The following is a 12607-nucleotide window of genomic DNA, read 5'->3' on the forward strand; positions in this document are numbered from 1 at the left end:
GACGAGCAAGTGCTACTCTTTTTTTTCTCTCCCAGAGCAGAGAACCGAACCCAGGGCCTTACACTTGCTAGGCAAGCTCTCTACCACTGAGCTAAACCCTCAACCCCACGAGTGCTACTCTTAACCACTAGCCATAGTCAGTCAGCGGTGGCACACGCCTTTTATTCCAGCACTCAGGAAGCAGAGGCAGGTGGAGCTCTGTGAATTCAACGCCAGCCCGGTCTACAGAGTGAGTTCCAGGACATCCAGGGCTACACAAAAAACCTTGTCTCAAAAAGCAAGTTAAACAAACAAAAAACAAAACAAAACAAAAAAAAAAACAAGGTAGATATCCAAGGTTGACCTCTGACCTTCACACACATGCATATACATGTATACACACTTAAAATTTCTAGCTATGAGTCATGTGTGTTCCAGGAATTGAACTCAAGTTGTCAGAATTGGCTGCTCTTACTCACTGAGAAACATCTCCCTAGCCCCATTGTTCATATGTGCATGCATGCATTCGCACGCCTGTGTGTGTGTGTGTGTGTGTGTGTGTGTGTGTGTGTGGTGTGGAGGCCAAATCAGTGAAGTGAGAGACCTTGCCTCAAACAAATAAGGTGGAGAGTGAGTGAGGAAGACAGCTGACATCAAACTCGGGCCTACACACATTGCCATATGCACGTGAGTGCATACACATATATACAATAACATGTACATGAACATACATCACACACATAAAAGAAAAAATAGTAATAGATATGTAGCAAAAAAAAATATTCAGCTAGGCAGTGGTGGTGCACACATTTAATCCTAGCCGTTGGGAGGCTGAGGCAGGTAGATCTCCATGAGTTCAAGGCCAAATTGATCTACAAAGGGAGTTTCAGGACAGTCATGGCTACATAGTAAGACCCTGTCTAGAAAGAAAAAAGGAAAGAGAGAGACACGGGAGGGTGAGGGGGTAAAAAATAAAGATTAAACTAAGTTTAGATATTAAAGATTTAAAATTAAGTAAAAAAAAAAAACAGTTTTCTTATTCCTCCCAAAGGAGTTCCTGTTGTGAATGGCATTTTTTTCTTTTCCTTTCTTTTGGTTTTGGTTTTTTGAGATAGGGTTTCTCTGTATGGCTCTGGCTGTCCTGGAACTAGCTCTGTACAGCAGACTGGCCTCGAACTCATAGAGATCCTCCCACAGCACTGCCCCAATAAATGGTACTTGAAGGTGGGTTTACGAGCTGCACTGTTTGTGTTTAGGGGCGAGAGAAGAGTGCTCACACATTTGACGCAGCAAAGCTCGAGCTCAAGGCAGCAGGTATTCCAGCTCTATATAAGGAGTTTATTTACTAAAACATTCCTTTCCTTTTTTCTGTCTTTCTTTTCTTTTTTAAGTTTCAGGTTTTCAAGAGAGGGTTTCTCTGTGTAGCCCTGGATGTCCTTGAACTTGCTCTGTAGACCAGGCTGGCCTAGAACTCAGAGATCCACCTGTCAGGCTTATTAAAGCATTCTTGTAGCCCGGTGTGGCAGTGCATACCTTCAAATCCAGCACTTGAGAGGCTGAGGTTAAGTAGATCTCTGTGAATTCGAGCCCAGCCTGGTCTACAAGGTAAGTTTCAGGACAGCCATGGCTCTGTTACATAGAGAAAATTTATCTCAAAAACAAAAGAAAACAAAAAAATGAAAATATTCTTGTTTGAGGAAAACAAGCATTATCTCTAAAAGCTATTCCCAGTTTTGCTGAAATTTCTGGCTCTCGGTCCACAGAGCATATAACCAAATTCTTGAGTAAGAATTCCTTTGTCCTCTCCTTTTTTGGAAGCAGGGCCTCATTATGGGGTTCTGGCTGGCCTGGAACTATGTAGACCCTGAGGCCTCCAACCAGACTGGGTGCAGAGATCTGTCTGCTTCGGCTTCCCAAGTGCTAGATCCGTAGGTTTCAGGCTCCAGTGTCTGAGAACAGTGCTGGAGTCAGGAGCCCATGGGAAGGAAGCTGAAAGAAGAGAGTTCATCCCACTGGCCTCTTTCTTCGCTGTTCTTATACATCAGTCTTCCAGCTGGAGGTTTCGAAGACCTTGTGCAGATTTCTTCCCAACAACCTCATCTACCTCAGTACTAAGACTAGAGTTCATTCCCACCTCTCTGTCTACTGCTCTATTAAAAAGGTGTTCTTTAAAAAAAGATTTGTTTATGTTGCATGTATGTATATATGTGGACCTGAGCATATGTATGTACACCATGGTCATGCAGGTGCATAGGGAAGCCAAAAGCGGGCTTCAGATTCCCTGGTACTGGAATTACAGGTTGTGAGCCTCCTAGTATGGGTGCCAGGAACCAAACCTAGGTCCTCTGCAAGAGCAGACAAGCAGACAGTGCTCTGAACCACTGAGCTAACGCCCAGCTCCCCACCTTCCCTTTGAAAGAAACTTTTTTTTTTTTAAAGATTTATTTATTTATTATGTATACAGTGTTCTGCCTATATATATGCCTGCAGGCCAGAAGAGGGCGCCATATCTCATTATAGATGGTTGTGAGCCACCATGTGGTTGCTGGGAATTGAACTCAGGACCTCTGGAAGAGCAGCCAGTGCTCTTAACCACTGAGCCATCTCTCCAGCCCCCGAAAGAAACTTTTTTTAAGGTTTATTTATTAATGTGTCCGAGTGTTTTGCCTGCCTGTATGTGTGTGCACCATGTGCTCTTGAAGATTGAAAGAAAACCCCAGATCTCCTGGAACTGGAGAAGGGAGGTTATGAACCACCATATAGATGCTGGGAATGGAATCTAGGTCCTCTACCAGAACAACAAATGCTCTTAACTGCTGAGTCTTCTCTCCAAGCCCATTCCCTTTCAAATGTAGCCTAAACTGGCCCTGCACTTCGTAGGTATGACTGGCCTGGAGGTTTTTTTGTTTGTTTGTTTTTGTTTTAATTTATTTATTTTATGTCATTGATGTGAAGGTTCAGATCCCCTAGAACTGGAGTTACAGACAGTTGTGAGCTGCCATTTGGGTGTCAGGAGTTGAACCCGGGTCCTCTGGAAGAGTAGCCAGTGCTCTTAACAGCTGAGCCATCTCTCCAGCCCCTGTCCTGGAGTTTCTAAAATGCCTGCCTCTACCTCCTAAGTGGCAGAGGCATCAAAGAACTGGGTTTCTCTAGACTCTGTCACTGAATTAGGTCCTCAATGGGCCTTCTTTGGAGCATGCATAATCTTAATCATAATTTTAAAATTTGGCAGGCAGTGGTGGCGCATGCCTTTAATCCCAGCACTCGGGAGGCAGAGGCAGGCAGATCTCTGTGAATTCGAGGCCAGCCTGGTCTACAGAGTGAGATCCAGAACAGGTTCCAAAACTACACAGAGAAACCCTGTCTCCAAAAACAAAACAAAACTAGAGGAAGGGCCTGGGGCTTAAGCACAGTGGTAGAGTAGTGGAGTCAAGGGCTTGGTTGAGTTTGCTAAGTGGCAGAGGAAAATGAACAACGATAAGACAGGAAAACAACTTGCTCGATGTCAAACTCTATTCACAACCACTTGTATCTAGCTGTGGGTGTAGCTCAGTGAAAGAGTGCTCGCCTAGCTTGTGTGAAGCTGTGGGCTTGATCCTCCATCACTGCCAACAGAAGCAAAAACTGTGTAAATATCTTTTTGTTCACTATTTTAGCAACAGTTCCTAGTATATCAAGGCAATAGTTAATAATTGTTTGTTGAACAAAAGAGGATGGTGTCAAAACCACAGGCTTCTTCCACTCATAACAATCCTAAGAAGGGTTTCAAGAGCCCGTAATCCCAGCAGAGGCAGGTGGATCTCTGTGAGTTCGAGGCCAACCTGGGTTACAGAGTGAGTTCCAGGAAAGGCGGCGCAAAACTACACAGAGAAACCCTGTCTTGAAAAACCAGAAAAAGAAAAAGAAAAAAAAGAAGGGTTTCAAGTTATTTGTTCTCAGCTAAGGATTGCCGTTTCTTTACCTAGAAAACAATGAAATTTAGGAGAGTTGGTATGACTTTTATTTGCAGGCTGCAATTGAGTCCTTCATCTGTGCTAAACCTGAAGAGACATCGCTTTCAAAATCCTTTATTGTAGTGGCATACACCTTTAATCCCAGCACTCGGGAGGCAGGATCTCTGTAAATTCGGAGGGGTGGAGTTCTGCAAGTTCGAGGCCGGCCTGATCTACAGAAGCGAGTTCCAGGCCAGGCAAGGCTGCACAATGAGACCCTGCCTCGAAAACAAAAAACAAAACACACACAAAAAATTATCAACCTAAATTTGCTAACTCATCAGAGAAACAACCTACGTTCAGTCTTGAACATTATAGTCACTCTTAAATCATTTTAGATAACCAGGAAGGGGTGGGACCTGAGGTCAGTAGTTTTGAGAGGCCGGAGGGGCGGGTCTTAACCCAGAACGGAAGTTCCTGTGCCTCCCGACGCGTGGGGACACAACTCAGGAACGGACCAAGATGGCGACTCCCAGTGAGGGGCAGCTCTTTGCCGCCGGTATTGAAAAGACTTGGGGTGCAGTTGTTCGTTCCCCTGAAGGGACACCCCAGAAAGTTCGGCAGCTCATAGATGAGGGAATTGTCCCGGAAGAGGGAGGCACAGAAGCGTGAGTTCCCCAAGCTGTGGTTGGGCGCTGGAGGAGTGGCGGGGCCCTGGAGCAGGGAGGGGCGCAGCGTACGGTAACTTCAATCCGTGGCATGGTGGCTGGGGTTGAATTCTTCATGGAATCTGAAAGAGGTTGGGCTTCCCTGATTTTTGGCTTTGATAGCCTCCGGATGTACCTCATGCCGCATCACTAGCAAAGTTTTGTTAGAGTCTTTTTTGAGGGAGAAGACTGTTAGCCGAATAAACAAACCTGAATGCTAACTAGGGTTCATGCAGGGGATTCTCAGAGTCTGGGGGAAGCTTAGGAACCCCTTTTTCGAAGAACACTCTTAAGTGCATAGAGCAAATTTACACAGAATCAAAAATGAAGCCAATCACACGGCTAAAGTAGTTATCAAGATAGTAAAGGGAAATTATGTGGTGACATGCCATTACCCTCTCCCGTCTTCCTTCCTTAATTAAATAGTTAATGCTGGGCCGGGAATATAGCTAGTCTGGTGTGCACTAAGCCCAGGGTGTGATCCCTAGCACCACATTAAACAGGTAGTGGTGGCACACAGCTCTGAGCCGGTGGGAGGTGGTTCTGAAGTTTCAGGCCAACTTGAGGCCCTGTCAGAGAAAGGTGTGGGGAGGAAGGAGAGGGAAAGAGTTAAAGTGAGTATAAAGTTTTTCTCTTGGTGACAAAGTCACTGATACTGCTTAGACTACAGTGGGTTTGGCTTTTCTTAACCTTGAACTTGAAGCCATGCGATATTTCTCAGAGATCTATGAAATAAATGTTATTTAATTCCCATCTAGGTTTAGGGATCTTTTGATCCCGGTTCCCCCAGAACCCTATCTTCTTGAGGCTCTTTGTAAATCTCCGAGGAAGATTCATGGAATAATTTTATTTCTTTCGAGTCACAGTTATTGGCGTTATCTTATTGCAAAAAAGCTTTTTAGCTAAGCATGGTGGCTTACACTTGAATACTAGCACTTGAAAGCCTGAAGCAAGATGGTTGTCAGTTCTGGGTCAGCTTGTTATATAGTGAGTTCCATGGCCAGCCTGTTACAAAACGAGACCCTGTCTCTAAAAAACAAGACCAGAGCTAGTCAAGATGGCTCAGTAGATAAAGCACCTGCTGTGAAAACCTCTCCCTAGAACCCCCTTAAAGGTGGAAGGAAAGAACTGATTCCCCAAAGTCTCTCTCACACACCCCATGCATGCATAAAAAATAAAACAAGTAGGCAAACAAACAAATGGTTCTTGTCTTAGCAGTTCTACCTCCCTGCTAACCCCAGGAAGGACACTGGAGGCTGTTGGCATGCCTTTCACTGAAAATGTTTGGTTTTCTTTTTGCTTTTTTTTTTCCCCAGCTTTTTTTTTTTTTTGCTTTTCAAGGCAGGGTTTCTTTGTATAGCCCTGACTTTCTGTAGACCAGGCTGGCCTTGAACTCACAGAGATCTCCCTATCTCTGCCTCCTGAGCAAAGGATCAAAGGCGTGTGCCACCACTGCCTGGTCTGTTTGGTTTTATTTAAGTTGTATTTTTCTGAAGTTTTTTTTTCTCAAAATAGATCTTGTCTTTGACTTGAATATCCTAATTGAGATAGGGAGAACAAGGGTCCATATAGATAGCAATATCTAAGTTATTCTTTCTCATATGGAGAGTTAAATTTTTGGGCCAGCAGAATGGCTCATCAGGTAAAGGTGCTTGCCATATAAGCCTGGTGACCTGAATTCAAGCCCTGAACCCACATAAAAGTGGAAGAAAAGTTCTGACTCCACAAAGTTGTTCTTTGACCCCCATACATGTGCCTGGGAACATTCATTTACGTATATATCACACACACACACACACACACACACACACACACACACACACACACATGCATGTGTATACACAGTATTAATCCCAACACTTGATAGGCTGAAGCAGGAGGATTGCTATGAATTCCAGGCCAGCCTGGGTTATAGAGTGAACTCTGTCTCAAAAAAAGAAAACGAGCCGGGTGTGGTGGTGCTTATCTTTAATTCCAGCACTCAGGAGGCAGAGGCAGGCAGATCTCTGTGAGTTCAAGGCCAGCCTGGTCTACAAAGTGAGTTCCAGGACAGCTAGGCCTGTTACACAGAGAAACCCTGTCTCAAAAAAACAAAAAAAAAACCAAAAAAAAAAACAAAAACAAAAACAAAAAAAAAGAAAAGAAAAAGAAATTTTTCTCTTAGGTGGTTTAAATTGTATTATTATTCAATACTTGAATCCTTGAAAGCCTTATTTTATATTTACTAGGGTTATTCAAAATATTATTTGAGAACTGTGAATGAGCTAGGAGAGTCTGGCTAAACTGTAAAGAGTTGTGACTGCCAGATTGAAGACTTTAGAGTCTATTTAATAAGTATTATGGAGAAACAGGGTATATTAAGCAGAGGAATGGACTGACTGAAAGGGTGACAGACAGTTGAAATGATATTTAGAAACTTAAAATCTAGTTTGGGTTTAATCTGTGATATGTGTAGATTTAAGCAGAGTAATACAGAGAAGGTCACTAACACTCCTACTACTTGGTTTCAGAAAAGACACATCTGCCACATTCCAGTCAGTCAATGGATCACCTCAAGCAGAACAGCCCCCATTGGAATCTACAAGCAAAGAGGCCTTTTTTCACAGAGTGGAAACCTTTTCCATATCCTTTTCAGTTCATGTAAGGGGAAACCTGCTGCAGAATTGTTACTCTGGAGTCCTATTCTGCTTACTCTGATATTTTGTCCTTTATGTGTTTGAGTGTTTTGCCTGTAAGTGAATCACAGTGCCCACAGAGTCCATAAGAGGACATCCGATCCCCTGGAATGGAGTTACAGATGGTTGTTACCCACCACATGCTGGGAATTGAACTGGAACCCTCTGGAAGAGCAGCCAGTGCTCTTAACTGCTGAGCCATCTCTCCAGCCCTTATTCTGATCTTTTAAACCAAAGAATCAGTGTTGGTAAGAACTTTTCTATGAAAGTAGCTGGAAGTTTTCCTGTGTCCTGCCTGGTCCCGCAGCTGCTCAGACCCAAGTAAACACACAGAGGCTTATATTAATTATGAACTGTATGGTCTATGGCAGGCCTCTTGCTAGCTAGCTCTTATATCTTAAATTAATCCATCAATATTAATCCATGTATGGCCACATGTTCCCTGGCTTTACCTGTATCCCATTATATGTTGCTTCTTGGGCGGCTGGCTCGAGTCTCTGCCCTCTCCTTTCTCCTCTCCATGTATCTGTTTGGATTTCCCGCCTGCCTCTAAGCTGCCTCATCATTGGCCAAACAGCTTTATTTATCAACCAATCAGAGCAACACATATTCACAGCATACAGAAAGATATTCCACAGCAATATGTTATTGCTCAAATGATCAGTTGAGGGATAAATCAAATCTTTTGGTTTGTTTGTTTTGTTTTTGAGACAGGGTCTGGAACTTGCCTCCCAAGATCAGCTTCATAGTTCTTCTGTCTGGTCCCAAATGCTGGGATGATAAATGGGAGCCACTGTGCCCAGCTGACTCTTTACAGAAAAACAAAACAAAAGCCTGAGAGAAGGATAGCTACTGACGCGTCTGTGTAGTATGTTTTCACGTGTGTTCACACCCATGATCTTTAACTCGGTCCTGTGGACATAAGTGCTTTTACTGCCATACTGGTTTTGAGTGGACGGCGGTGCTGGGAATCGAACCTAGGGCCTCATGTATGCCAGGCAAACGCTCCACTGAGCCGTAGTCCCAGCCTTGTTATACTCAATTTATAGATGACAGAAAAGAACAGACACACACAACAAAGCCAGAAGAGCAGTCATGAGAGGAGTTACACGACAGCCCGTCATCCTGCTAGCAAGTGGAGGAGCCAGGGCTGTGATCTGATGGAAAGCGCACTGTCTTGACAATTTCTAGGTCCCTGGTGTATATTAGTCACTGTTGCATGACAAATTGCGCTAACATTTAGTGGCTTTAAACACCTATTATCACATAAACTCTGTGGACTCTGAATCCAGACACAGACTAGTTTTAGTTTCATTTTGTTTTTCTTTTTTTTGTTTTGTTTTTAAATTTATGTATCTACTCGTGTGTATGCCGTGGGCGGGGAGAATCCCAAGGATGCCAGAAGAAGGTATCAGATCTAGAGTAGGAGTTACAGGCAGTTGTGAGCACCTGCTGTATGTGCTAGGAACCGAACTTGGGTCCCTGGAAGAGCAGCTGCAGGTATTCTTAGCTACTGAGTTAGCTCTCTAGCCCAATTTGTTTTTTTTCCAGGCAGGTTTTTTCCTATATGGCCCAGGTGGACATGGAACTTGTTACATAGCCCTGGCTGGCTTTGAACTCATGATCTTCCTGCCTTTGCCTCTCTGATGTGGAAATTACAAATGTGTACCACTGGGCTCAGCAGTGTAGCAGAGGTTTAGGTTTCCTTAGAGGCATCAATGAAGGGCATCCAATGCAAGAGAGATAGGAGAGGCCCCAGGTCCAAGTTCTCTTATGATAATTAGCAGGTTCACTTTCTTGTTACCATCCCACTGGGGGCTGCAGGCCTGTGCTGTCCAATGGGAAGTAACCTCCCTTGGTGCCTTATTTTGTGGGCCTCTATTGAAACAGTTCACAACTTAGCAGCTGGCTTCCCTCACAGTGAACAAGTGAAACAACAAGATGAAAGCCAGATTATTTTCTTATTAAATGTTTTGTTTTGTTTTTGAGATAGGGTCTCACTATGTGGCTCTGGCTGTCCTAGAACTTACTTTATAGACAAGGCTGGCCTTGAACTCACAGAGATCTTCCTGGCTCTGCCTCCACCTCTCAAGTACTAGGATTAAAGGTGTAGGCTGTCAGGCCTAGCATTAAATGTTCTTTTTAAAATTAACTTTTTATTATGTGTACTTATTTAGTGTGTAGAGACATGTGTATATAAATGTCTGTGTGCCGTGGTGTACATTTGGAGGTTAGAGGACAACTTGTGGGGGTATCTTCTCCTCCATCCTGTGAGTCCCAGAGATAAAGCTCAGATGATTAGGTTTTCAGCAAACACTTTTCCCACTGAGCCATCTCATTGGCCCCACACTCATTTTTGTGACTTCATCTCAGAAGACAGCCCATCCCTTTTACCATAGTCTGATTTTTTTTTTTTTTTAATATCCAAAATGTGTTTATTGGGATGGTTCCCACTCATCTTGAATCAGGTGCTCTTCAGTGCTGCATGGCAAAAGACTGTGGTGATCTTACAGCATCCTGGGTATTTCACGTCCATAAAGTAGGAATTGGGGCTCTGCACCAGACGCTTTTTCTTGTGTTTCCTTTTCTCCTCTTCTGGAGAGGGATAAAGGAGATCCTTTATAAGAGGCATGTTCTTGCAGGGAGGCCGTCACCGCCGGAAAGGCCATATTCTGATTATTAAGACAAGGTACCAGACCAGCTCATGTTCAGGACAGGATCACCCAAAGGTGTGAGTACCAGAAAGCAGAGACTAGAGCTGCCCTCAAGTTGCCCACTCTGCTCTTGCAGAAGTTTTCATTATCTCTAGCTTCTTCTTCTTTTTTTTTTTTTTAATTGTGTGTGTCTCTCTGTGAGTGTATGTGTCTGGGTATGTGCATGTGAGTGTGGGTGTTCACAGGGCCCAGAAGATGACATCAGATCCTCTGGAGCTAGAGTCACAGGCTGTTGTCAGCTGCCATGTGATTGTTGGAAATCAAACTCTAGTCCTCTGTAAGAGGAGCACTCTCTTAACTGCTGAGTTCTCTAGCCCCTAAAATAAACCTCCCCCCTCTTTTTTTTTTTTTCCTGGTTTTTCAATACAGCATTTCTCTGTGTAACCCTGGCTGTCCTGGAACTGGCTCTGTAGACTAAGCTGGCTTTAAACTCAGAGATTCACCTGCCTCTGTCTCCAGAGTGGTGGTATGCACCACTATGCCCAGCAACATAAAATCTCTTTAAGGTAAAATATAAGCAACGAGATTTTTACTATTCAGGATCAATACATGTTTAAGGACACTTTCCTAGATACATAATTAAAGTTGTTATCTGCTGCTGTATGGTGATGGTGGTGGTGGTGCATGCCTTTAATCCCAGCACTCAGGAGGCAGAGGCATGCAGATCTCTGTATTTGAAGCCAGCCTGGTCTATACAGCAAGTTCCAAGACAGCCAGGGCCACAGAGAGAAACCCTGTCTCAAAAAATGAGAGATGGGGGAGGGAGGGGCTGTCTGCTATTTAAACTGCATGTACTAAATGGGGTGTGGTGGTGTACAGCTCTTGGAGACTGGAGAAGGGAAACCACACATTTGAGACCATTCTGGGATATATAGTAAGACCCTGTCAAAAAAGAAAATTAAAAGTGGGGCTGGAGAGGTGGCTCAGTGGTTATGAGTGCTTACTGCTCTTTTGGAAGACCCAAGTTCAGTTCCCAGCACCCACACTGGAGGCTCACAACTGCCCACAACTCCAGCTCCAGGGAATCCAATGCCCTTTTCTGGACTCTGTGGGCACCTACATAAAAATAATGTATTTATAGTACTAATTTATACATGTAGTCCATCATAATTAAACTTGGGGTAGAGAATAACTAAGATTCTTTTCTGTTTCCCCACTGTATTAGAAAGGAAGGTGGGCGGTGGTGGCGCACACCTTTAATCCCAGCACTCGGGAGGCAGAGCCAGGCGGATCTCTGTGAGTTCGAGGCCAGCCTGGTCTACAGAGTGAGTTCCAGGAAAGGCGCAAAGCTACACAGAGAAACCCTGTCTCGAAAAACCAAAAAAAAAAAAAAAAAAAAGAAAAAAGAAAGGAAGGTGGACGTGGTACATTAGGGACATGGACAAGGGCTGTTTGGGCCTTTACGGTCCCTTGTCTTAGGTCCATCAGAGCTGGAGCCTTCACGGGCACTCTCAGGCCCTCGCATTTCAGGTTAAATGAAACAGGTGGCGTCTGTATTCTGTCCTCCCCCTGCCCCCCAGTAGTAAAAGAAGCTTTGTGTTGTGTGTTTTAAAGATGGATTCTCGGGGGCTGAACAGACACAGAGAGATGAAGGATTGGCTCTCAGTGGCAGAGCTGCTCAGACAGCTCACAGTGGCTCGTAACTCCAGTTCCAGGGATCCAACCCAGTTTCCCTGGCTCCGAGGCACTACCGCTCACGTGTGTGCACACACCTGTGTACTAACCCACACACGAACATAATTAAAAATAACAAAATGAATCTTCTTGTTTGTTTGAGATAGGGTCTCTCTCTGTTAGATAGCCCTGTCTGTCCTGGAATTCTTTTTTTTTTTTTTTTTGGGGGGGGGGGCGCGGTTGAGACAGGGTTTCTCTTTGTAGTTTTGGTGCCTGTCCTGGATCTCACTCTGTAGCCCAGTCTGGCCTCGAACTCACAGAGATCCGCCTGCCTCTGCCTCCCAAGTGCTGAAATTAAAGGCATGCGCACCGCCACCCGGCCTTGAACTCCTTTTGTAGACCAGGCTGGCCTCAGACTCACAGAGACCTTCCTGCCTCTGCCTTCCAGATGCTGGTATTAAGGGTGTGCACCACCATGCTTAGCTTTAACAGACACACAGACAAGACACACGCACACTTTTTTTTTTTTTTTTTTAAAAAAACATCTTTTGAGACAGGGTTTCTCTGTGTAGCCCTGGCTGTCTTGGAACTCCCTCTGTAGACAGGCTGTCCTCGAACTCACAGAGATCCGCCTGCCTCTGCTTCCAGAGTGCTGGGATTAAAGGCGTGCGCCACCACTGCCCAGCCTAAATACATATAATTTTTTCAAGATAGGCTCTTACTATGTTGTCCAGGATGGTCCTGTCCTCATGGGCCCAAATTGTCCTGTCCAACCTTTTTAGTAGCTAGAACAATAGGCATGCTGTAAAGTAAACTTTTGTCTTTCTAGAGAAAAAGTTCCCCCCTGCTTATTACTTGTACCCAGTGTCCTGAAAAGCATATGCTTGTGCTTTAAAATGGTCGCGAGGCTGTAGAGATGGTCAGCGGTAAAGAGCCCTTACCACTCCTCCAGAGGATCTGCTTTTGATTCCCAGGACCCACGTGCA

At 44.5% G+C, this 12607-nt stretch overlaps 1 protein-coding gene across 1 annotated transcript in view; it reads left to right on the forward strand.

Annotated features, from left to right (window-relative positions):
* The first annotated feature begins 4394 nt into the window (after window positions 1-4394).
* Zc3hc1 (zinc finger C3HC-type containing 1) overlaps window positions 4395-12607 on the forward strand; it is a 37282-nt gene continuing 29069 nt past the window's right edge. The window contains exons 1-2 of the mRNA XM_006979407.4: window positions 4395-4579; window positions 7129-7240. Coding sequence (XP_006979469.1) covers window positions 4434-4579; window positions 7129-7240 — 258 coding nt within the window. The 5' untranslated portion in view covers window positions 4395-4433. The remainder of the gene's footprint in view (window positions 4580-7128; window positions 7241-12607) is intronic.

The sequence above is a fragment of the Peromyscus maniculatus genome, chromosome 3, assembly GCF_049852395.1.
Source record: "Peromyscus maniculatus bairdii isolate BWxNUB_F1_BW_parent chromosome 3, HU_Pman_BW_mat_3.1, whole genome shotgun sequence".
In the NCBI taxonomy this organism is placed as follows: Eukaryota; Metazoa; Chordata; class Mammalia; order Rodentia; family Cricetidae; genus Peromyscus; species Peromyscus maniculatus.